Source organism: Bidens hawaiensis, unplaced genomic scaffold (assembly GCF_021521415.1).
Source record: "Bidens hawaiensis isolate Kalapana, Puna unplaced genomic scaffold, B.hawaiensis_p1.1 tig00419438_1, whole genome shotgun sequence".
NCBI lineage: Eukaryota > Viridiplantae > Streptophyta > Magnoliopsida > Asterales > Asteraceae > Bidens > Bidens hawaiensis.
Genome location: NW_027504861.1, coordinates 776810 through 802746, shown reverse-complemented (window position 1 = coordinate 802746; position 25937 = coordinate 776810). Strand labels below are relative to the sequence as shown.

Genomic DNA, 25937 nt, shown 5'->3' with positions numbered 1-25937 from the left:
GCTATCCGCAAGCCTGCCAGAAAAGCTTCATATTCCGCCTCATTGTTAGTACTTTGAAAGTCTAACTTTATGGCGTATGTGAATTCATGGGCCTTCGGGATTGACTAGCATGAGGCCTGCGCCAGATCCCTCACTGCTTGAAGCTCCATCCGTGAACAATGACCCGATCTGTCCGTGTTCAGGAGGTGCTTGGGATTGCTGCTCAATCAAACATTCTTTTTCTTTGTTTTGCGGAACTTCAGTGACGAAGTCCGCCAACACTTGCCCTTTAATTGTTGGTCTGGATTTATATTCAATCGCGTGTTCACCCAACTCGATGGCCCACTTTGCCAATCATCCAGACAATTCCGATTTACTCAGTACATTCTTGAGCTTGTATCCTGTTAACATTTTGATGGGGTGACCTTGAAAATATCTGCGGAGACGTCGAGCAGCATAAACCAGTGCTAAGACTAGCTTTTCAAGCATTGAATATCTGGTCTTCGGGTCTGACAGCGTCCTACTGACATAGTAAATTGGAGTTTGAACGTTCTTTCTATCTGTCAAAAGTACGGCTCCAATGCCGATGTTAGAGGCAGACAGGTATAGTGTCAAAGGTTCTCCTGCATATGGTGCTGTCAGAGTAGGCAACTCCATTAAGCACTTTTTGACCTCCAGGAAAGCTTGTTCAGCTTCCTCGGTCCATTTGAAGTTTGCCTTTTTTAGGCAATTTCTCAGTGTTGAAACGAACGGGTAAGATTTAGCTGCATGGTTTGCTAAAAATCGATTTAGTGCAACTAGTCTTCCATTGAGTGTCTGAACCTCTTTGAGGGAAGAAGGAGAAGGCATGCGGGCTACGGCCTGGACCTTATCAGGATTAGTGATGAAGCCCGCACCCGTAACAATCACGCCAAGGAATTTTCCTTCCTCCATCCCAAAGGAACACTTTGCTGGATTCAGCTTCGTATTAATGCTTCTTAAGGTTTCAAATGTTTCTTCGATATTTCTCAACATTTGGTCTTCCTCAACGCTTTTTATTACCAAATCGTCCATGTGGACTTTCAGGTTTCGACCAATCTGATTCTTGAACACTTGATCCATCAACCGTTGGTATGTGGCACCCGTATTCTTCAGTCCGAAAGGCATCATTTTGTAACATAAAGTACCCTAGTCGGTACGAAATGTTGTTTTTTCCTCATCACCTACCGCCATGCGGATTTGATGATAGCCTTTGTAGACATCGAGGAAGCACTTAAACTTGAATGAGGCCACAACGTCTACCTTGAGATCAATTTCTGGCAATGGGTAACAGTCCTTAGGGCATGCCTTGTTCAGATCTTTGAAGTCTATACACATCCGCCATGTCCTATTACTCTTAGGAACAATGACCGGATTAGCCACCCATGTTTGGTACTTAATCTCTCGGATGATTCCAGCACGAAGAAGATCTTGCACTTGCTCATTCATCGCTTTTGTCTGTTCTGGACCCATCTTCTGCTTTTTCTGGACAATTGGTGTAAACATCGGGTTTACCCTTAATTTGTGTTCCGCAATACTCCGCGGGACACCAGTCATGTCCGCGGGTTGCCAGGCGAAGATGTCCATATTCTTGGTCAATAACTGCTTTAAGAAAGTTCTCACTATCTCAGAGATAGCAGGTCCAATCACAACTGTCTGATCGGGAAACTTTTTATTCAACACCCACTTTTCTGGCTCGGTCCTCAGAGTTTGCTTTGGGAATTTGCTGGGCTTTGAGCTTTCTGTCGTGAAGCAGTGTCGATTGACATAAATGATTGCTACGCAGGTGCGGGTTGGAACTTCTACCGCACCATGAGCTATGGACAGGTGGGCATTGAAGTCGCCAATTGCTTCCCGCCCCAAAATAATGTCATGCTTGGAAGTTGCTGGTAAGACCAAAAACTCTACTTCCTCGGTTCTTGAATGAGTTCCATCACTGAGCGTGACTAGAATAGATATAACCCCTCGTGGGTGCATCACCTCTCCTCCAAAACCAGATACTGGAGCGTGAATAGGTTTTAGCCTTTCCTTGTTTTCATCATCAAGTTGTTCGAAGCACTGTTCGTACATAATGTCAGATGTACTACCAGTGTCGAAGAAGACGTACTACGATCTGTAATGACCAAAGAGAGCGATAATTAAGGGGTTCTTGTTACACAGTCCGCCTTTAATTCTTGGGAAGATCACAGTTTCATTCCTCCAATCTTCATCTAAAAACTCTCTCCTCTTCCCACCGACTTTATGTCCTCCTTGAATCATGTGGACATTTAAGTCTTTGACTTGTTTTTTGGATGGACCCTGGTTATCTCGCACGGGAGCCTTACCAGTCCCTGGTTTCGCACCTTTGACTAAATGCTCAAGTTTTCCAGACTTCACAGCCGCTTCAATTTCATTTTTAAGGCCACACACTCGTTTGTGTTGTGTCCGATATCATTGTGAAATGAGCAATGTTTCTTGGCATCAAGGAATGACCTCGTAAGTGGCTGAGGTTTCCGGATAATCACATTTTCGGTGGTGAGAATTTCTGAGGGAGTTTTCGATGGTGGAGTCCAATTATTAGAGAACCGTGTTGACGCATTCTTCTTGTGTTTATTGCCAATCAAAGATCTTGCATCAAATGGTTTTGATACCTCAGCAGTCGGCTGAAGCCTGGACCAAATTATTCCTGTTGCTTGTTTATTTGGCCGTGGAGTTTGAAATTCCACCTTCAACTTCTTCTTTGAATTGTTATACCCCAAGGTTTTCTCAGTTCTAGCATATAACTTCGCCGTAGTCATAATATCATCCTATTCTTGTGGCATTCCATCTCTGCCAGTTAATGTTCGAATCAACGCATCACATCTAAACTTCTTGTGGAAAGCACAGCGGAGCATGTCTTTGCTGATTCCGCCGATGTTTAGACTGTCATCATTGAATCGAGTAAAAAAGTCTTCCATGAATTCGTTATCTCGGCGGATAACGTCCAGAATTTCTGACTGATCATGAGTGTGCTTCTTTTGCTGACTGAACTGCTGGGAAAAGTTTTTCACCAAGTCATCCCGGCTGGAAATCTGACCATCTGGTAGTTTTTCAAACCATTCACGCACTGCCCCTGTTAGTGTCAATGCAAACATGTGACACCAGTAAGGGAGCGTCCATCCGCTAACACCACCTACCGCCACAAAGTTTTGAAGATGATCGTTTGGATTAGTCATTCCAATATATTTGCCAACCGATGTAGGTATTTTGGCGTTAACTAGGAAAGGTGTTGTTGCTATGAGTGCTATGAACTTTGAATTTTCAGCAAAGGCTGCTGGGCGATAAGGTTTAGTAAAATCTTCTTCCGCATCACTGTGATACTGAGTATGGCGAACTACGTCCCGCGGGCGGCTGATCTCCTCCCGCGAACGCAGTCTGCTATCACCACTATAAAAACTGTAACCACCTGGGTGATATGTTGAATCATAGCTATCAAGCTCATCTACTTAAGATGGCATCCGCATGTCCATATGAGGACGGGGACGCAACCTCCGTAGTTCATCAAAATCTTTGTTGACTATAACGGATCTGACTTTCTCTCACTATTGGTGGAGGGAAAAGAGATCTTATGGGAGATTCATCATAAGTCAGAGTGCGGGCATGGAAACGTTCGTTGCGCACTCTACGCTCATATTCGGCTGCAACATTCTCTTGTTGAATGCGGATCCACTCCTCCGGAGACAATGGTCTCCTAGATCTGGAATTATGGCGATGAGTTCTCGCCGGATCAGAATCGCCAGAATCTTCTTCCAGACCCAATTTTGAACGAGTCCGGCGAGTTTCCCTCATAATTCGTCCGAGGTAACCCATATTCGAGCCTTCTGGTGCCGTGACATGTCCCAAGTCGGTAGGAGTTGGTCCAACTGGTGTTGTAACACGCTTGAGGGTATAACCTCCGGGTGTTACGTCAACAATTCGTGAACCAGGAGCCGTGATACGTGCAAAAACACTTGAAGCAAAACCTTCAGGTGCTTCTGTACCAGTAACACGTGAAGCAAGCGTAGGAGTTCCCGTCGGCCCTTCAGGAATTTGACTCATATCGTACAACGAACCAAAAATACAGAATTATTTTTGTTCTAACAAAAGCACAGATGACGCCAATGAAGAAACACGGATCTACTCCCCATGACGGGTCTTAGATATGATAAATCTACAGGGTAGGATACGGATTTCAACCAACTACCATATTAGCACAACTTCCCAAAATCCAGTGACTGGAACCTGCAAAACAAACACCGTGTGCTCGTTACGGGAAGAACAAGAGGGGGGTCTTCCCGTAACCACCCTCCAGCGTGAGAATAAGTACAGTTCTGATGTAGAGAAAGTACTTGAATATTGAGAGTAGATAGTGGGGAGTGAATGAATACCTCATGAAGTTTGAGAAGGTATTTATAGCCGAATGATGTGGGAAGATGATTGGGCCAGCTGTCATTTTCAGAAGATGCTCTCGTAACCACCTGGACACGTGTCCTCAAATGATAGGTTCAGCTATACGTCGTATGTGCATGTATAACAACCTGGGCAGGCGTCCTTATGAGATAGGATGATAAATAACCATGGCGATGTGCCCGGTTATAACGGCCTTGCCAGGTGTCCTTTATTCATTGGTTGAGAGATCACGTATTGCCCAAGAAAGCATCTTGGTAAATCTTCTAGAAAGTAATTAGTTAATTACAGCTGTCCTGAGGCATTACCTCCTGGTCCTTCAGGTGGATGAATACTTTGTCCTGCGGATGACTTCTGAGGGTGCCAGGATGCTTCCGCATAAGCCGTACGGGGGTTCCTTCCTTAGAAGGTTATGCGGATGATTCATATGTTATGCGGGTGTCTTACGAGGAAGAATCCTCTGACCCGTGGGAGGTTCTTAAGGGTATTTGGGTCATTTTGGTACCCTACCTCTATAGTACCCCTTTTGCATAACACTTGTAGCAAAACGGGTTCGCTTATCATCAGGACACTCAATATGGAGGAATTTGCTCTCCATTTGTTCGTACCACTGAAGTAGGGCAGTGGCACCTTCGGTACCGTCAAACTCTGGGGGTTTGGTACTGGTGAAAGTCTTAAACGAACAGTGAGATGGTTTAGGCTTGCTTGAAGCAGAGGTGTTACTAGCAGAGAGATTATGGTGAATTTGGGTCATCATGTCGGGAAGACCGCAGCTAGTTGTTTGGTGATTTGAGCGGACAACTTGCGACTAGAGGTTCCGGAAGAACGGCGCTTGTTGAAACGGAGAGACATTCTGCGAACAATGGTGACGAAAATTGTGAGACTCGGAATTGGGTATGGTATAAAAAAATCCTTGTTAAATTTTGCTTTAAAAGAAATAAATAAATAAACATAAATAAATAAATAAAATCATAACAATGGTAATAAATATTGTGTGGAACTTTTAGAGTTTTCATGAACCACCATGGACTCTTATTTTCCAAAATATCAAAGAAACTCGAAATCAAATCAAACTGAAAACTGGGTATTCGTATACAGACTTCCAGTTAAAACACATTGTAAAACATAGAGGGTCGGAGTCACACGTCGCATGAACCACCATGACTTACGCGACATCCTTAGGAGTGCAACCATATTCTTTTCACAAAGAGAACATGGTCAATTTTGAAAACTTAAAGTGGTGATTCATATGGTTTTAAAAGTGGTATGCTTTGGCTTAATAAAGTTCATGCTCTTTCCTAACTCTCCAGGTAAGCAACCTGGTCCCGCGTTTGATTGGGATTTATACACATTGCTTATCCTTAGGTTTCAATAACCTTGGTGTCAAGAGTTTCGGAAAACAGGCACGTCCCCCTTACAGTTTACTACATACCCGCCATATAGAACCATCTTTAAGAAAAATAAATATTGGAACACCACAATAAAAATCAATAATTGAAAATGTTGTAAAACTCTTTGTTTTTTAGGCATAAGCCTTGGACTTGTGTGTGCTTTGTGTACATGAGGCATAAATGAATTGACAATAAAATATTAAGCAAGTGCATTGAACAATCACATAATGCCCACATAATTTTCTAATCATGCAACCTAAACAATTAAGCAAATAAACTACAACGAACTAGAACACTACGTCAAATGTCCTATCTTATAGTCACGACTCTGATACCAATCTGTAACACCCCGGCTAAAGTGGAATACGCCCGGGTGTGACGTACAGATTGCCCAAAACACATGTGACACTATTAAGTGGCAATAATATCATTAATTCATTCAAATCCAAAGTACACAAGTTTATCAAATGAACATATACAAAGAAAAAGGAACAAAACCGACGTCTTCTTGTGTATTTTTTAAATAACCTAACTTCTATTATCTTTCACCATTCCATCCTCTAATGTAAGTACCCGTAGCATATATATAAAATAAAGTCAACTAATTGAATAGTTGGCGAGTTCACACAAGTTTGACACAAGTACATAAAAACCATACAATTCCATGAAACTTAGTGTAGTAATAGCGCAAGCAATGTCTTTTCCATTCGGTAACAACCAAATGTACTCGGATCGGAGGCATATTCCACTCATAACATCGAGGTCCTGAGTGCACATGGGGCGTATGATCATACTTATTGAGGAAACCATGAGCAAGTAGTCTTTGAGCAAGTAAGCAAATAAGCACACAAGTACATGTAACGAATTGTAGTTTATATAATAATAACGAAATTGGATTGTTGATAGGGTATATATGCTACCCCCAAAATAGTTAAAAAGGGAGGGGTGTGAGAAACTCACCTTTGAATTGGGATGACAAACTTGAAAATGAAACGGAAAGCGCGTAATATGAAACCGAATGATCGAATCTCCCGAGCTAAAATAATAAACACGATAATTACTAACTAAATAATGGAAAATAAAAGGTTGGTTTTAAGGTTCGTGGATTTTTGTTTATTTATATACTTTTGCTTATTTTATAGTATTGTAATATTAAGGTTTAACATATTTTAATGATTTATTATTATAATATTATTTATAAGTTTTATGCTAAATTTGAATATAATAATGTTACGAGATTTTAGCGTTACAAGTATGATTATCAGTATAAGTGTTTGTTGATTTAGAATTTATGAAGTTACAACGACACTATATATATATTATCTATATAAATATTTAACGAGTTTTAACGAGCGGTTTGGGTTTGTAAAAGTTGATACGTGACGAAAATGCTAACAGAAATTAAACAACTTTTATTTAATTATAAAACTAATTTTATTTATTTTGTATGATTTATAAATATATATTAAATTTATTATAACTAATAAAAAATGGTTTTCAAAATAAAATAGAATGGGTCTCCTGTGACCCGGGTTCGAACCCGGGTCTCCATGACCACACACAACATACCCAACCACTGGACCAAACAGCTTTTGTTGTTAAAGGATGAAAGCAAATAATTATAAACACAAACCCAACTTCATCTTGTTGACATAAACCCTAGGTTTTCAATTCCCCAAAACTATTCCAAGTTTGATTGATTTAGGTTAGGGGTTTTGGACGGCCAAAAACAATACTAATACATATTACAATTACCTTCCAAGGTTATGATTTGACAGAGAACCGTAAGTTGGCCGGAATGAGATGATAAGAACGAATTGATGATATAAACGAGTTTGTTAGTGTAAAATTATGTCTGTAGCACGTTTAGAAGGAGATTATGATGCTATTTATAGCCTCAATTGATCAGTTGGGTGATTAAATCGAGTTATTGAGATTTTAATATTATTCGACGATTTGGGATTAAATACGAGTTAATTAGTTTGTAATTGACGAAATAAATCACGAGTTAATGTTTATAATTAGTGGAAAGATCGTTTGGGATGATTAACGAATCAAAACGAAGGTCAGACGTGGCTTTTAGAAAGTCGCCGAAAATATTACGCCGCCGCCAGCGGTGCCCTTGCCGGAAAAACGTGGGAAAGAAGGGGGAAGGGGCTGGGCTTTTATTTATTATTATTTTAAATGAATTTTACACTTTAAGCCCCTTAACTATCAATACTTATATGGTTTGTTTTTTAAACTTTATTTAACCTTTGAACCTTGAACTTTATACATATATATAACTAGATAAAAACGTTATATACTTTAAAATCTTTGGTTTGTTTATGTTATACACTCGAATATGTTGGAACTTGATTATTTTATAAACATTTAAGGCTCGGAGATTCGTTAATTGAACAGTATAAATATAAAGTGGACTTAAACGAACTTTAAATCATTGAAATTTATATAAACTCATTACTTTCAAAAACGAATATATTGAAACGACAAAACGGGTCGGTTTAACGAATACAAATACAAATATGAATACGAAAATTGACAAATGTCACACCTTAATGAAGCTGATATAAATATAGGAAAGTGTAATGATGCATCCTCTTATAATGAAACCATTAGCAGGGATCAATCATCCGAATGGAATAAATCTATGATTGATGAGCTTGATTCCATGAAACAAAATGATGTCTGGGAATTGGCTGAATTACCCGATGGTGTAAAACCCATAGGTTGTAAATTAGTTTACAAAACCAAATAAAACCAAATGGTAATGTCAAAAGCCACAAAGCAAGATTGGTTGCAAAAGGCTATACTCAAAAGAAGGGATTGATTATCAAGAAACCTTCTCATCTGTATCAAAGGATTCCTTAAGGATTGTTATGGCATTAGTAGCGTATTTTGACTTAGTGCTACATCAGATGGATGTCAAAACCGTTTTTTTCTTAATGGTGACTTACATGAGGATGTGTTCATGACTCAACCTGAAGGCTTTAAACATGATGGTAAAGAACATTTAGTCTGCAAGTTAAAGAATTCCATATATGGTTTAAAAAAAACATCACGTCAGTGGTACTTAAATTTAATGAAGTTATGAAAAAACAAGATTTCATTAAGAATCAAGTGGATCAATGCACTTACCTCAAAATGACAGGGAGCAACTTTGCTATACTTTTCCTTTATGTGGATGATTTATGTGGATGAAGTAATAGTTTAGATCTGTTGCATGAGTCAAAGCGGTTATTCTCGCGTAATTTTGACATGAAGGATCTCGAAGAAGCTTCTTACATAATAGGCATCGAAATATTGGTTCATGACCCTACCCAAATTCAAATGAATCGATATAAGCTAGATGTAAATAAAATCTCCAATGGTGTTTTGGTGATGGCGGTGGTTTGCACAGAATTCAAAACACGATCATCACAATTCATGAATTAGTTTAATCACAGTTAAGTTTTTAGAACTAAAATCTGCAATACAATAAAATACTAAACAATACAGCTTAAATCTTTTAAACACACATACATGATGGGTAAATCAAACAAACTAACCTTCATCGTGAGTGGTTGTGATGTTTGTTTTATATGTTATTAACACTTATCTGGACACCAACAAAGTGGTTTCTAATTATCCCACTATTATGCTAATAAACCAACCCTTGATTGAAAGATTCTCCGCTTCCACTTCAATTCAATCGATTTGCAGGTAACAAACAAACTCTTACTAGAATTCTCATCTCCTTCTGTTTATAATCAAGATTACAACAATTATCATAATTCTTTGTTAATAGAGTTTATTTCGATTGTGTTTTATGTAAGCATGTTTCTAATTGTTTACGCTTATAACTTTTAGATGATTTCTGTTGTTAATTGCAGATGAATGAAATATGCCATCTTCAATTAGAATCACGTCTACAATCTGAATATTTATGTTTTTGCCTTGTTAAGCTAAGTTAATTGGTGGTTCTAATATCTGTTACCAGTACTAACCTTGATTATGTTATTATGCATTGTATGTTTTTATTTATCTTGCTCTTCGTTGGATACTCGATGAGGGTGTGTGGATTAACGTATGAAAATGTTAGTTGTATGTTCGTGTTAGCTTAAACTATGAGTTTATCAATTGGGTTTATAAATATTATAATTGTGATTTTATCAGTTACAAACATCTAATTCTTTATCAACCATTTTTTAATTGTATACATTGAACCAAATAGAACGATTACTAGATGATACAGCAAGGTTTTTTAATTAAAAAGATAGTAGCAGAAAACTCTAAATTAACCTCTATAAAAACTTAATCTGCAGGTCTTGCTCTTGAGTCACCGAAGAACAGGTTGAATTGCGGAAACTTGAGTTGCAAGAATTGGTCAACATGCTCCACCAAAAAGCCGAGACTCATGCTCAGGTTCGCAAACATTTAGCTGCACAATTTCTTAGTTTGATACAAGTTTAGTAGACTTGCAATTTTTTACGGCATAATGTGATTGGATCTTTTTTTACAAATTAATATTTGATGATTATAAAGTCATCTGTGAGGTGTTCGGATATCCACTCAATATTGGCAGGCAGTGATGGTTATAAAAGATGCTTCATGTTCGTTGTTTTGGTAAGGAACCCTTGATGGTTTGCTGCCACAACTACGTACTCTTTGTTAAATCATATGTTTGTGAGTATAAAATGCATGTATTTATTTAAATCAAAGGTGGTTACATATGCAATTTAAACATATTATACATTTGGATATTATTGAAAATTGATGTTTGCCTTTAAAGAAACGAGTAGCGAATAAGCGTTTACCTTGACCTTTGTTGTGGCGGATTATATGTCTATGGTTTTACTGGGTGGTTTTGTTGCTTTCAATTTTTAGAGCTTTAAAGTTCATTAATTGGATTTTGTTTTCTCCATTCTAATTGCTTATTGGATTTTTCATTTTCTGGATAGGATCCGACTTCCTCAACGCATCTGCATTTTCTGTAAGTATGCTTGCTGCCACTACGTCTTAAGTTGTTTATGTACGATTCAGAAAAGCTCAATCGAGAATACACATTATGTAGTCGTTTATCCGTACCCTATATGCTTAGTCTGCCCTCTAAGATACATAGGACAAAATAAACCGTAGACTTAGTCAATTGTTGTAGTCATATACTAGATGCTAAATTTCTTCAGTTTTATATTGCATGACTTATTATACAGTTATAGTTCATTGTACATACTTTGTATAAACATTTGCTATGAATTTGAATTCCTGTGTGTTTTATGATCATTATGCTTCTGATTGATGTTATCGTGTTAAATATGCTGTCGTCGGCTATTAACATTACCCCTAAGTGAAGCTCCAAAAGTCTTCATACACCAATTATGTGGTCTTTTCAATCTCAAACATTCGAAGTCTTTATGTTTTGATATTTTAGCCTACATTTGTTTGACCATACACACATAGTAGAGTTTAATGCATGTGGCCAGTATTGAAAAATGTGCATTATCTGTTACATGTGTTATGTTATGTGTAGAATAAGACTGAGTATAGATTTGCATGCTTGTGTGTTGTGTTCTATATTTTCTTTTATACTGACAAGTCTTACTTCAGTATAGATTTGGCAAAACCTGACTATTTATACGGCTGAGACATGTTCTAACATCAAGTCTCATCACTTTTTTTTTGGTTGCTAAACTTGATTTGTTTCTGAAAGTCTACAATAAGTAATAATAAAAGAAAATCTAAAGTGTTGCGCCAGGAAACTAGAAGCGCATTTAATTCTCTTCACCTGAGAATTGCACCTAGGCGCCCAAGGCGCTCACTTTTAATAACAATGATTTTTTTTTTCACTTTTAAAACTTTAGCTACACATGTAGGTTTTATAAATAAACAAAAAATTTTATGTATATTTTTAGAATTTTTAAAGAGAATTAGAGATGATTATAAATTGCATTTTAACCATTTTTTGTATTTTAAAATTGAAAATTGAATATTTTTTGTATTATTTTTATGTTTTCTGTTTTCCAAAAAAGTTTGCTTATACACGCACATACATGTGTATATATTTCTGTTTATAAGAAATTTTCTACTAAAAATATTGTAATTTTCAATTAGCAAAATTGCAGGCATCCTCCAATAAGAGCAAGAATCGAGTTGTTACTTAAGCAGCAAAAGCTGACCAAAAAGGATGTCAAGAATGTGCTGCAGGTATATATATTTTACTTTGTTCCAGAAATATATTATTATTTTATTTTCGAATTCTTTGTTCATGGTCTAACTATCTACGGTATATGTGTAGGAATATCATGACAACATTGGCGACCTGGATGGTCCAGATGAGAAGGAGAAAGCACAGGCCAAGATTCAGAGATTTATCACAGCTTTGTCGGATGCCCGTTAAGCATTCTGTACACGTGTTGGTATTTTAGAGTCAAAATTTGCTTTAGGTGCAAGGCAAGTTGGGGATAATATTAAGGGAGCTTGGGTTTAAAAACTGACATGTTGTATGATTGTGAGCCGAATCGTTGACCGATTTTAAGATTTGGTTATATGTGAGGCACTGATTTTTAAAATTTGCTGTGATTTATTATCTCTTTTTCGATGTGGAAGATGTTTAAATATGTAGAGATAACTTGAGAATGATCTATAAATATCTAAGCTTTTGGTCTGCAAATGGATGATTTGAGTATTATGTGAAATAACATCTTTAGATAAGAGAAACAAAAAGGATGTAAATAGTGGTATTATTTTTTTAAGTGGTTGAGTGTTCGACTTTAGTAGTGGACAAACTTGTAGATTTAGGATTATGATTAGTGAGTGTGTGACTTAACTGTTATGAAAAAAAATTAAGAAACAAACTCTGAAAAACGTGAGCACATGCCACATTTCGACCGTTCTTTATTCATGCTCTTTGGTAATTCGACTCCAAATACCTATTGTATTTTTATTTCAGCCTATGTGTTTTTTTCGCAACTTAAAAAGAACGAGAAAAAACGTCTTAGAAATATAAGTATTGACTACACCTCTATATATTAAAATGCAACTTATGAACTTTTGTTGTTTAGAGTTCTGTCACGATACTTTTGTTGCTTAGCTTTTGCCAACATACTTTTGATGTTCCTGTGAGGTAATCAGTGGAGGCATTTGGGTTCTTTTGCGAATCAAATTCAAGCCGCCACAACATGCAAGTTCTCCAACTTGCTATATTTCAGGCTTAGTGCTCATAAAGTGAAACAAGTTAAGACAATTTTCAACTTTGGTAAACCATTGTATTTCAGGCTTAGTGCTCACGTATTGAAACTACACTATCCACATACTATTATTCCAATTTTTCTAGGAGATAACTTAATTTCATGAAGTGCCAAAATAATCATGTTGTTAATGAGAATATCATGTTATGGCTAACACTATTGTTAGAGTTGTCTGGATCACACATCTTCTTTGGGAACTTCATGCTTTGGCACCGGATGTTCCCATAATCGTAACACCATCTTCCTAAAGCAATATCCAATCTTTCACAAACGAGCCACGCGTATAGACATAGACAGGGCCGTCTCCGATAATTTTTTAAAATTTGGGTTAAAGGCGAAAAAAAAATTGGCCTTAAGTAAAAACTGGTTTTTTTGTTGGGTTAAACAATTTAATTTTTAAATATGCTTACTTTGTTATGATTTGGGTTATGTAACTATGTTTTGCATGCAGGTTTTTCTTTGAGCCAAAGGTGGATCCCACTATAAGCAACCTCTCTATTTCTTGTGATGTATGTATGGCTTGCCTAAATCATGCATTCTCTATATCTTACTAATAGCTTCACTACGAGTGAGATTTTACTTGGTATGATTGTTGTTGTTGTGGTATCAAAGAGAGTATATATTTTGGTCTTTGTTTGTTTAAATAAACCCATTGCAATGCATTTGAGTTGGGTTTGTGACATTGATTATAAGTTGAAGGAGAGAAACATGCGAGAGAGTGGCTAATTTAGGTTTTACATATTGGCTTAAATATGGAGAAAGTGTGGTTTTTGTTTTTATAATATATTTCTTGGTATTTTCACATAATCAAATATATAATTTGGAAACATTGTTCCCGTGTAAAGCTCAAATCATATTTAGGATATCTATTAAATTTAATGTGTAGTTGAATATAATTTAAATAATTTATATTCATCCAACAACAATCATAATAATAATTGAATTCAAATCCCTATTTAATCTAGGGTGTATATAGATATACTACAAAATATATGGAAATCAATATAAATATACATCATCTATTTCTTTAACATCCACCAATACGTGTTGCAAGTTCCAAACAAATCGTTCAATCCAGCTACATACGGTATGTTAGATTATTGTTATACTTAAATTAGTTGATGTTATAAATAATTACTATTAGTGTTGTAGGTTATATTATAATTAAAAGAGATTGGTTAATCTATATGACCATGAATCACTTTTTTCAATTCGGTTTGATTTCTTCAGTTTCTGTTTATAGCAATTCTGAAACCGAACCAGAATCTTTTTTTTTTTTGAAAAACAAACACAAGTGAAACATGATCTTAATGATGCATATACACATAATTATAGAAGAGTCATAGTTGCAACTGTTGGAATGATATCTAATATTTATTTTTTTGTTTATGAAAATTGTTTTCTTTTTCTTTTTTCGGTCCAGTTTAGGTTAGAGTTGTAGTAAATTAGTCGAGTCTGCTTAGCTAAGCTCGAGACAGGCTTTTTGATGGATTAAAATACTTTCAGTTTGCTCTTTATTATTTTTAATATTTAACTAGTATTCCGACCCCCAGCGTTGCGGGGGGTGGGGATGAGGATAAACAACGAAAAGAAAGTGCAACTTAAATATTAAAAATTGTTGACCCGAGGCTCGGATTTGCACCATGGCTGCGACATAACATATCACACCAAAAAGTGAAGCATCATCATAGGGATTGCAGGTCTAACCCATATACCGATTTCAAAAGTAGCGAGCACAGTCTTTAGACAGTTTAAACTTGGTCATGTGCTACCACTTACAAAAAAATTATATACAGCTTTGACCAATTGTGTTGCTTCAACTTTATGCCACAGTTTTCTTTAGATAGTCCCTGCATGTTGTTCGCTTACCAAAAGTAGTGTTATAAAATTTTTACGGCTGCAAGTAGTTTATATTTTGCATAATATTGATCTTCCATTAGCAAAAGTGCCTAGCACCATAGTCTCTTTCCTTTTGGTTCATTTTTCACCCCTGCTTGCATCTGCAGTAACATTGTTCTACCAAGTAACATTGTTCTACCAACATATCACAACAAAATCAAAGTTAAATTATCGTATACTATTAGCTATATATCATAATACTATTAGGTACTAAACATACATAATTCGACACTTATTTACCTCAAAGCAAGCTTCCTCAAGTGTAGAAATTGCACATTACACAAAATAATAAAATACACAATTTAAGGTGCTTCCATATGGTCAGATTCCCGCATTTCCACACTTGCCTTATGCAACTTCCTCAGGTAGAGAAATACACTGTGAGATACAACAAAAGAACGAATGATTAAATACATATTATCAATTATTAAACAAACAGAAGGACAAAGATCTTACCTAAAACCAAAATACTACACATCAGTAAGAAATCAAACAACCTATCATAAAAAGATCAAAGTTAAGTAGAGAAATTACTCGAGGCTCAGATCTCCGCCATCTCTGCAATATAGGCTGCCACGCCCACGCCAATTAGCAGTGTCATCATAGCCTTACTGTATATTTAAGAGACAACTCGAGAAGAACAAAAAGCAGCCCGTTATCATAGTCTATTAAGAGTCAAAACAACCGAAACATATGAAAGCTATGGAGGTTCAGATGAAGGCAGGATCATCAATATAACCTCTATCAAACAGACATACTATGGTCATCATCACATTCACATTCAAGGGTAAAATTGATATTCACCAAGCTTTCAGGAGTAAAATAACAGAGACATACGAAAGCTATGGAGGTTTAGATGAGGACAACATCATCATCATAACCTTTTACCAAACAATTCTAGACTCAAATCATCATCACAATCACATTCTCACCAAGTCATTTGTACGTGTAACCCAAAAAATACAATGAAATAAGTACAAAGTACAAAGCATTTCATACAATTGTTTAAGCACCATTGTTAAGGAACAATACAATCGTGAGTGACAACCAAACGTTGAAAAAGGCTCGGAACCGTATCATGGCCGCAACAAAAGTTGCCATGCCAAAAACCAAATCATGACTGCAACAAAAGTTTTCACGGCAATCCCCGAATAATCATCATAGCCATGAACCGTTTCAGTGAACAGGCCCACAAAGAAGTCGTTTTTAATGCAGGTTTTGACCAATTATATCTGATCACAGACCCTTGAATGAAGGTACAAACAGCCCATATTCAGTCAATAATAATAAACACTACATGCCGGTCGAATTGAAGCTCAGAAGATCGTCATAGCTTCTACGATGGCCAAACGGAGGCAATAATCGTCTTCTAAAGTAGAGACATAACAAAGAAGCTTATGTCACCATGATTGTTTCAACTGCAGTACAAAGTACAATTGTTAAAGCATTGGTTGTAAAGGAACAGTAAAAGTGTGTGTGTTTAAGAAGTTGGTATTTATAATATATATATAATTTTTCCTTGGCTTTAGGTTTTTTATGTATTTAAAAATATAACTTTATAGTTATACATGAATTTATGATACATTATGGCTTCATAAAATATAGTTTTTTTATATATTTTTTATAAATAACCTTAAGCTATTGTTTGTTTGAACGATTTCTTATACAAGATTATTTGCAGAATGGATACTAAAAACTTTAAGATGTTGAATGATCTTAGTGATGCTAATAACAAATCAGTTTTATTGGTAAGGTACCTAAGAAAGTGGATAAACCATGTGCTTGATAAACCTCTTACCATTTCTCTTGATTTAATCACATAAACTATTATACATATGAGACGACAATATCCCTTATTAGTTTGCTTCGTTATGACAATAAACAAAAGTCAAGGACAGTCATTAAGCAGGGTGGGTTTGTACTTAAAGAACGATGCGTTCTCACACGGACAACTGCATCCCGCACTATCACGAGTTACCAGCAAAAAGGGTTTGAAGATACCGATTCTAGACAAAAATGGCAAACAGACAAAGAAAACCACAAATGTCGTTTTCAAGGAATTTTTTTCTTATTTGAAATACAATTAATTGTTATCACTTACAATATTGTAATGTCTGGATTTAGTAGAATTTTATAAATTCATGATGTACAACAACAAAAATAGCATCACAACAACAATGATTTATGAATTTAGTAGAATTTTATTAACTCATGATGTATACTAACAAACATAGTATAAGGTAACTCAAAGATGCCCTCTCCCAACACCCCGACTTCATCCACAGCGTCCAGAAGTTAGCCGACGCCCACCGAAAGATATTCGTCCACGGCCTGGGCTGGGACACCACCTCCGAGACCTTACTGACCGAGTTCGGCAGGTACGGAGAGATCGAGGTTGCAGGGTGGGTACCCGAATCAACAGGGCGGTGAAGGAGGTAATAGGCAGCAGCAGGGTGGTGCACCTTACATGGGCCATGGTCACTAGGTGAGTAAATTTGCTATCTTTGTATGCTTATCCTGTTACAGTTATGTTGCATCATGTATGATACTCTTACTAAAACCTATTCAAAGATTAAAGGTCGGTCGCTAACACTTTTTGAAGATTGTTTTTCATGACAAAAGTTATAGTCAAAGACATTGTCTTTGGTGCATTTAGGTTTTAGTTGCATGATAATCAAAGATAAGCAAAATATGTCTCCTGGTCTTGTTTCACCACCATAAATGGGATTTTGAAAACAGCTTGCATCGTTTTCTTTTATAAGTTTCTTTTTTCTTTTTTAACTTGTTTTATGGGAACAGCTATTATGATATTGCTTTAAAATTAAAAAAAAAATCTTTACTTTTAAGCATAACGCTTCAGGGAGTTGGCTGGCACGTGAACGTTTTTCCAAAAGGTTTTTTTGAGAGTGCTTCTCTATTTAAAAATTTGTTGCAGTAACTTTTGATTTGCTCTGCTTGATGCTTTGAAACAAAAGTTGGAGCTACAACAAGGTTGCTTAGTATTGTATTATTATTCATCATGCATACATTACTTATGCTGTTACCTTACTGTTCATAAGATTATGCATTTGTATTTATTTATATCTATATGCATACACACACAATGATGCAAGACATCTTGGCACCTGCACCTCTATATAGGTTTTGTGGGGATTTCTCTGTTTTTGTTTTTTATTAAGAATTTACCTATGCTTGTGTGTGGTTTAAGATTATCATCATTTAGATTCTACATATTTTTTAATATAACTAATCTTTGTCTACAACTTATATTATATCTTCTCGCTTACATATATGTAACTGTTATAAAGTTTTATATCCTAAAATGACGTTTGTATTTTTTTACAAGAATTTTGGGTAAGTATTCAAGCTGTTCTTCAAACTCATGAATTTTTTGGTTCTTTAGTTCATAAACTGTTTAAAGCTTGGAATCTTGTTTTTGAAATCAAGTTTTTATAATATACATATTCATTGTGCAGATTTGACCATGTTTTTGTTTTGGACTGCTGAATCTTCTCAAGTTCCGGAAAGTTATGCAAATGAAGTCTTTATTTTCTGTTGAAAAAGTAACCGTTTGTCTTAAGAACAGATTTGTAAACCCGTATTTTTCTATTTTCAGTTACTTGAACGGTTGAACTCTTTTGAAACTATGTAGTATTGATTCTCAAAACATTGTTTCTAATAACTAGAAGTTTTATTCAGTATTTACCTATGATTGTTCTTTTTTCATGCCTTATGATATAAGTTTATTTTATGGTGAGGTCGCACTATAATTGCGTATTTAGCAATGTGGTGTTATTGCTTTATCAGCTAGTGTTCTCTATGCTTGTGTTTTAGAATGAGCCTGGCTCTAGCAGCATAAATCCTGCACTTGTGGCTGTGGCTGTGACAGATATTTTGATTTTTACAACTGTGAGAACCAATCACCGGAGAACTGACTGGGCCCGCCATTAAATACTGTGCAAACGCTGGGACTGGCTTGCATTATGTAGGTGGCCTCAGATGGTTTAAACAGTGGAAGCTACCCCCCTTGAAGGTTTGTACTTTCTTTGTGGTCTAAACTTGTGTGTGAAAAACACAAAAGGGGTTTGGATTCTTTTATGTTCTTGAAAGGATGTATTTCATTTTGGGCTGAAGTGGTTTGAACACCTTACAAAAATATTTAGGTTTCGGGCTGCCTTATCTAACCTGTTTTAAAAATAGATTGTGTTCAGGTTGACCTATTAAACCGTTTACGACCCATGTAACCCTTTTTTTACTACCCGCAAACTTGATTAACGTGTTTACAACTTGGTTATTACCTGCAAACCTCCTTGAGACGTTTAAGTAAATGTGTTAAATGGGTCGTGTTTGGTTTACACAATTATAAGTGTGTGGCTTAGGGTTGATGTTTTTTGACACGAAAATATGGTCATGTTCTGGTTGAACAATTCTATTTGCTAACCTGTAACCTGTCTACCTGTCATGATTGACACTGTTTGTTTCAAATTTTCTAATACAGCTACAAATGTGGTAAATTTTTTTTATGCTTTGAATAGTGTGAATTCTTGGTTACGCTATTCTACTTTCAGAACTGAAAAATGCAACGGGTCAAAATTATTTAACCAAATTATTATAATTTAACCTTTTTTTGAAGTTACCCTGGCCAATTACATGCATCTATTTCCCATGATTTGTTAAGGATTTTCGATATCATCTTTTAGATTATTTTATTGGAAGTCTTGAATTACAAGGAGCTTAAAGTGTGAGCAAATTAATAAAAAAAGATTCATTTTGGTCTTGTTGCTGTTGATGAAGGAACATAATAAGCATCAGAAATGAAGATGAAGTGGAGGGTCTGGAGTTGGAACAGCAGCCGCTGGTTAAGCAAATTGAACAGCAGCTGAAGGTTTCCATGGTGTGGGTGGTGGTTGATTAAGTTGGTCAAAAGCAAGGGGCCTTCGGCAGCTTCAAGATTCGGAGTTACGAAGCGGCTATTGCATTCTTCCATCAACCATTGACTTTGTTACTTGGTTTGTAACCAACCCAACCTATAAGCATCATACAACAAATACCTAGATATTTTATATCCGGGCGATACAAATACATGTCTATAAAAATATTATATATATACACGAGCTATGAATAAATCACCTGTCAATGTGTTATTTTAGTTGATTTAGGTTTTGGAATACTAGGGATCGGTTATGTGATAGGGGGAGTAGTGTTTTTGTTTTCGGCTGAAGACCCGTTTTTGGAGGATTTTGAAAGAAATGTGAGTGTTTATGTAGTCCTGAACTCACGGTGACCAGTTTAGGGATTGGAGAGTGATCTTATCTATCATGGGGTCTTTAGGCTGATTGCATGTAGGTAAATACAAATAGTCAATCTTGACGAAAACATGGATGAATCCAGTTGAGTTATCGAGTGTTAAGAAGATGTTTCCTTAACGATTTCACTTGGAACATTCCCGTAGATCGAGTACTACTTGTTCTGCATTCTAGAAATTAAACAGGCTTATGAATTTACGTATTTTGAAATCAAGCACTATTAGGAATAGAATTGATGCAAAATGACTTTGATGATTGGTTAACGAAATTGGCCAACAAGGTCTTAACTTCTGTCCGTGTTTTATAATGGGTTACTGATGAAGACCGGCTTTGGTGAAGTTCGTATACCAAGTAATTAGTCGCTTTTTGATGAAGCTTGCTTGTAACTTTATATTATAAAAAGCCTAAAGTAACCTTAAAGAAGATGCCCAAATTATATAAACTTACAACGAAAAGTCAGTAATTAATAAAATAAAATTTGCATCATGAATCCCAATCTAAACTCACCCTTTTGTTGTGGTTTAACACCCATAGGAAAGGAATAAGCTTTAACGCCACCCACCATCCTTTCAGTCGAGCACATTCTCTAATTAAAAACACGCTTTCAAATAGAGGACCGTACTCCTTTTCATCTCTAGTCCAAATAACCTCATCAAAAGTCTTTCATTTTCAATCGTCTAAACCTATTTACATATAACAAATCGAAGAATAAGATACGGTCAACTTCTCATCTTCATGTCTAAACCCATATACAAACTGACGGAAAACAATTCGAAACAGAACTTAACTAATTTAATGGAAACTACATACCCAGAGGCTAGTACTGCAAGGTATAATCACTAGTACATACAGTATTATTGATGTTCCAGTTATATACAATAATATGATGATGTGAATTTAAGTGGATTCAACGTCACGTATGTTCAAGGTTGGCTCTCAAGGGGTGCAGGGTGGTTGACGACCCTACTAGGCCCGAATTTTTTAAAAAATCTATACATATTTATTATTTTTCTTAATGTTGTATAAAATTTCCATCTTATTTAAATGGTTTAAAGGAGACATAAAAATTAGTTATAACTGTTTTGCATGGTTTTATATCTTGAGCTTTTTACATATCATTTTGATCATATCATATGACTTATTTTGTATTTTGTTCCGGTTGCTATAGCGTATGTTGGTACCTTACCGGTACCATAACAAATATTGCCCCACGTCCATGCCATGACACATGGATTTAATAGTATCGACCAAATTGTGTCCCGCCCACAACACGCTGGTTCAATAAGCACTCGTTTTAGCTAATTACAAAAAATTCACCATATGTGGTTTCCAAGTATTCTCCTTTTCAACTCATATATTTGGAGGGTTCAATACAAAGTAATAATCAGGGTGCGAATTTATCTAAAATTAATAATCAAAACATGACCATTAGACCATGTATAGCCAAAACGCCCCACCCTAGACATTTTGCGGCATGTGGCATCCCCGTCACCAATTGAGAGCTGCAAAAAGTGACGTAGTGAACAAAACGTCACAACTCTCTTACAATAATTACATATATTCCCCTCTCCCCCCTCTCTACACACAATTTTATCAAAATGCTAGCCATAATAACGATTTGTAGGAAAAGCCTCCCCAAAACGCCAACCCCAAAACGCCTAAAGGGCGGTGGTCCCCGGCATTCTCACCCCCCCCAAAACGCCACAACTTGGCCGACTACGGAGGGTCTTAGACCACATCACGTAACCATATATGCAAAATGTGCAGAAAATTTAATGTTTTCATATATTTATATAATTGGAATTTATATATATGCAAAAACACTGAAAACTTATTATTATTATTATTATTATTATTATTATTATTATTATTATTATTATTATTATTATTATTCTTTAACAGAGTAGATTTTATTAGAAAAAAAACTACCAAGACGCAAGAATAAAGAGAGACAAACCAAAGACCGATTATGTATTGTGAAAATACAACCCACTATCACATCAAAGGCCGAATATACATGTGTAAAGATATAATACCCAACTTTCAGTTCAGAAAAAAAAACAGATTAACGAGTTACATGGTCGTATGCAGTGTCTTCAAATGATATACACCCCCTTTCTGCAAATAGTGTAAAAGTTGCAGAAATATGTCTTGAGAAAGTGTATGAACTAACAAACTACTTGAAATGCAAATTGCAAAGGATTGAATTCAGTATGTCGGCATGGACGGATCAGCCTTGAGCGCATATGCATGAATCCCCCCAGCAATGTTGTATATTTTTCTAAACCCCTGTTATAAATACATACAAAATATCATTCCTTGCATATTGAATGGGCAACTCACATTACAAAAGGTGATAAGCTGCAGCATATCACCTGTGTCTGCAACCATTTGGCAACTTGCAGTGACCGCATCCCGTGGTGACACTAAAAACATCATAACTTCTCAGCAGTAATAAAACAGACAGATACCAACTTAAGAGGGACAACCCGATTTACACCCTCTTTATTTAGAAAAAAAAAATTAGATTGTGTTTTGTAGACTGTAATATAGTGTTCGTAACCATATTTTATACATTGATCATATAAAAAATTCAAATAAAATCAACAAAAAAAGTTGACTCAATGACTGGTCAATAAACTGAACGAACACGAGCAGGGCATGCTCATGTTAGTTCATTTAACTTTAATATGTTAATCGTATAAACAAGCAGTTCACGTACGAATGTATTCGTACCGAACATAGATGAACGAACATAACTACACGGACACTAATTCAAAGTAAACAAGAACATTAATATGTTGGACCTAAAAATTTATATACTAAACTAAATTGTAATCGATGATATTTTACTTTAATAAAACTAAACTAAATTGTAATGTGCCTAATTGTTTTTCAAAAGTATACGTAAACAAACAAACATATGCTGGCTGATATGCATGCAAACAAACAAACATAAACAAACATTCACATGTTCATTTAACTAAATAAACAAAAAAAAATGTTCATGTTACTTCATATTATTAAATATAAGAGCAAAGACGAACTTCCCACCGGACTGTTCACTGAACGTTTGTTTTATTTGCGGACCTATATACTGAAAACAATCTAACTGTATGAGAGAAGATGGTTGTACCAGAACATAAGTATCCTTTTGAGGATCTAACTTTGTAGTGATTTCCGGACCCCAGCTTCCAAACTGTTGCAAAGGGAAAACTTGAAATCCTGATAAAGAAGCTTTCTCTCTGCACAATGATGCATATATTAATCGTTATTTTAAGTTTAAAGCTTTATATACAGTAAACAACCTCCATTATATTTAAGTGACACTATCAACTTACACTTCATGTGGTTCTCTAACATCAACAAATTGAGCATCTTCACGGAAATCAGGATCTTGCAACTTTGCATGAAGCTCTTCAGGTTGAACGTCTGCAAGTACTGATTCTTCCCTGAAATCCAATTAAAAATATTTAAAATATATGTACAGACAGATATATGAAAAAAAAATAATGGATGCTATACCTCTCTGATAAAACTTGCAATAAATGCCATCCGAACTGAGTTTTACATTTAACAACTTTGTTTAACGGCGCGTTAAAAGCAGCATCCTCAAACTCTGGCACCTGCAATCATTCACCATAAATCATTTTATTTGAAAGAAGTAGATTATTATTTTAACAAAATCAATCTTAAAATCATATTAGGTAGTTTGATTTATATACCATTTGGCCCTTTTTGACCCAACCAAGCATACCACCATCCTGCTTGGATGGACAAACCGAATATTCAACTGCCAAGTCACTTAAATCCTCCCCTGTAGGTAACAAAATATGAAAATAAAATACAAAGTTATTTGTAAAATTCCTGATATGAATATTGAAGAAAAATAAAGAAAGAAATTCATGATTGACTGACGAGCAAGCAACCTCGTACAAGTCTTTTCTGCAGGTCAAACAAAAGATCTTTATCTCCGTCTTTAACGAGCAAGTGTTGCACCAATAGTTCTCTCCCAACATCAGGACTGCTATCAGTGCTATATGATGCTGGTAAAACAAAATGCAAAGTTAAAAAAAATGTTAGAGATAATAAAGACGATAAGCAGGATGTTATTACGGACTAAAAGTATCATATCATAAAACACCCTGAATCCATATGAATTAGTAGGTTTTAAAACCTATGAATCTTAAACTTGATTAGAATTCCGCCAAGCTAAGCTATCTAATCTACAAAACAAGTTTGTCTATATATTATAGCACGCCAAAACTTGTGATAACTATTAACTACCTCCCCTATTGGGTTACCATAATATCTTCATATACCATCACTGAGACAGATGTGTTCTGAGTTCTGACTTTGCCCTAGACGCGTCCACTTGTCTATTGAATAGTTTGGAATTTCTATTACTATTTACTAAACCAAAGGGAGGATGACTAAATGCAAACTCGGAAAATGGAAATTCTATTACTATCTACATCTCAGTTTAGTAAAAGGAAAAAAAAAGCATATTTTAATTTCAAATACTTTTGTATCATGAAGAAATAATAGGGTACATGGAAGGTGTTGTTCATTGTAATGAGCTTTAATGATTTTTGAAATACATAACTTAGGTAAGGGTTATTCAAAACGCATACATGTAAGCTCAGAATCATATGAATCATGCGCATTGAAACAAAGAAGATTTCAATGCATTCACCAATGTTTTTTAAAAAAATCATGACGGTACAAGCCGTTCCAATGGTGGCGATGGAGCAATTCTTATGTTTCTCGCCCCCGACCCCCTGAAAATTTTAATGTTTGATTGTGAAAAATGAAAAACAAAACTAGTAGGAATTCATGCCCGAAATATTTACTCAATTAATAATGTCACTCCCTAAACCCTAACCCTCACATCTCTAAATATGCAATAAACAGAGTATGAGTATGAAGTTTATATACAATAGTAATAGTAATAATAATAATAATAACAATAATAATAATAATAATAAAGATGCAATTAGGAATAGATAGATACCTGAGGGTCTGGGAGAAGAAGGATGACTACTACTAGTCATGATGCGTTTAAAATTACAAGAAGAAGAAATTAGGGTTTTGGAGGAAAGAGGGTGAAATGAGATTATTCTTCTGGACGAAGATGAAAATGAAGATGAAATTGTGGGACAAAGAGAGAGTTTAAGAGCACAGATACTGATAGCAGCAGCAGCAGCAGCAGGTGATGATGGTAGTATATTACTGTAAGCTCTCAACATTATTATTTATTATTCTTTCTTGCTTCTGATTTCAGTTTAATTTCAAAGCTCTGGTTGTTTAGGGGAAGAATAAGATGATGTTATTAGCTATTTATTGGGTCTAATTTTTTTTTGTTTTTGGTTTTGGTTTGGGCTTTCAAAATTAGTGATGCAGAGTTAGTCACTCACTGTGATATTGGTTTATTAGGCTTAACGTAGTGGACGATTTTGGGGGGAACACCGTCTCCCGAGTGATATTGGGGCAAAATGGGGCTGGGGCTGGGGCGGGAGGGTTTTGTCGCCGGAAGGAGGAAAAGAATATTATTATTATTATTATTATTATATTACTATGTGTTATTATTATATTACTATGTGTTATATATATATATATATATACTATGGAAACCCGCGCGATGCGGCGGAATCCAAAAGCGACTTACAATACGAAAAATGTGGTTTAATACAACCCAAATTGACTATATAAAA

The 25937-nt window shown here is 35.7% G+C and overlaps 1 protein-coding gene and 1 long non-coding RNA gene across 2 annotated transcripts; one reads left to right on the top strand and one right to left on the bottom strand.

Moving 5' to 3' along the window:
- The first annotated feature begins 17307 nt into the window (after positions 1–17307).
- On the top strand, positions 17308–20001 carry LOC143608835 (uncharacterized). The gene is made up of 3 exons (XR_013149334.1): positions 17308–17402; positions 18394–18950; positions 19738–20001. It is a non-coding gene; the product is annotated as an uncharacterized LOC143608835 (long non-coding RNA).
- Positions 20002–22239: 2238 nt separating this feature from the next.
- Positions 22240–25512, bottom strand: LOC143608832 (rhodanese-like/PpiC domain-containing protein 12, chloroplastic). Its single transcript, XM_077083760.1, has 8 exons — positions 25238–25512; positions 24153–24269; positions 23949–24040; positions 23749–23849; positions 23565–23675; positions 23360–23468; positions 22599–22649; positions 22240–22512 (listed from the first exon to the last, which is right to left on the bottom strand). The coding sequence occupies exons 1-8, from the start codon at positions 25470–25472 to the stop codon at positions 22432–22434; spliced, it is 897 nt and encodes a 298-aa protein (XP_076939875.1). The 5' UTR covers positions 25473–25512; the 3' UTR covers positions 22240–22431.
- Positions 25513–25937: the final 425 nt, after the last annotated feature.

Coding starts and splice junctions, on each gene's coding strand:
- LOC143608832 (XM_077083760.1), bottom strand. CDS start 25,472: ATGTTGAGAGCTTACAGTAATATACTACCATCATCACCTGCTGCTGCT. Junction 22,650..23,359: donor AAAAGGATACTTATGTTCTG/GTACAACCATCT, acceptor TGATGTTTTTAG/TGTCACCACGGGATGCGGTC. Junction 22,513..22,598: donor CCAAATGGTTGCAGACACAG/GTGATATGCTGC, acceptor TATTTATAACAG/GGGTTTAGAAAAATATACAA.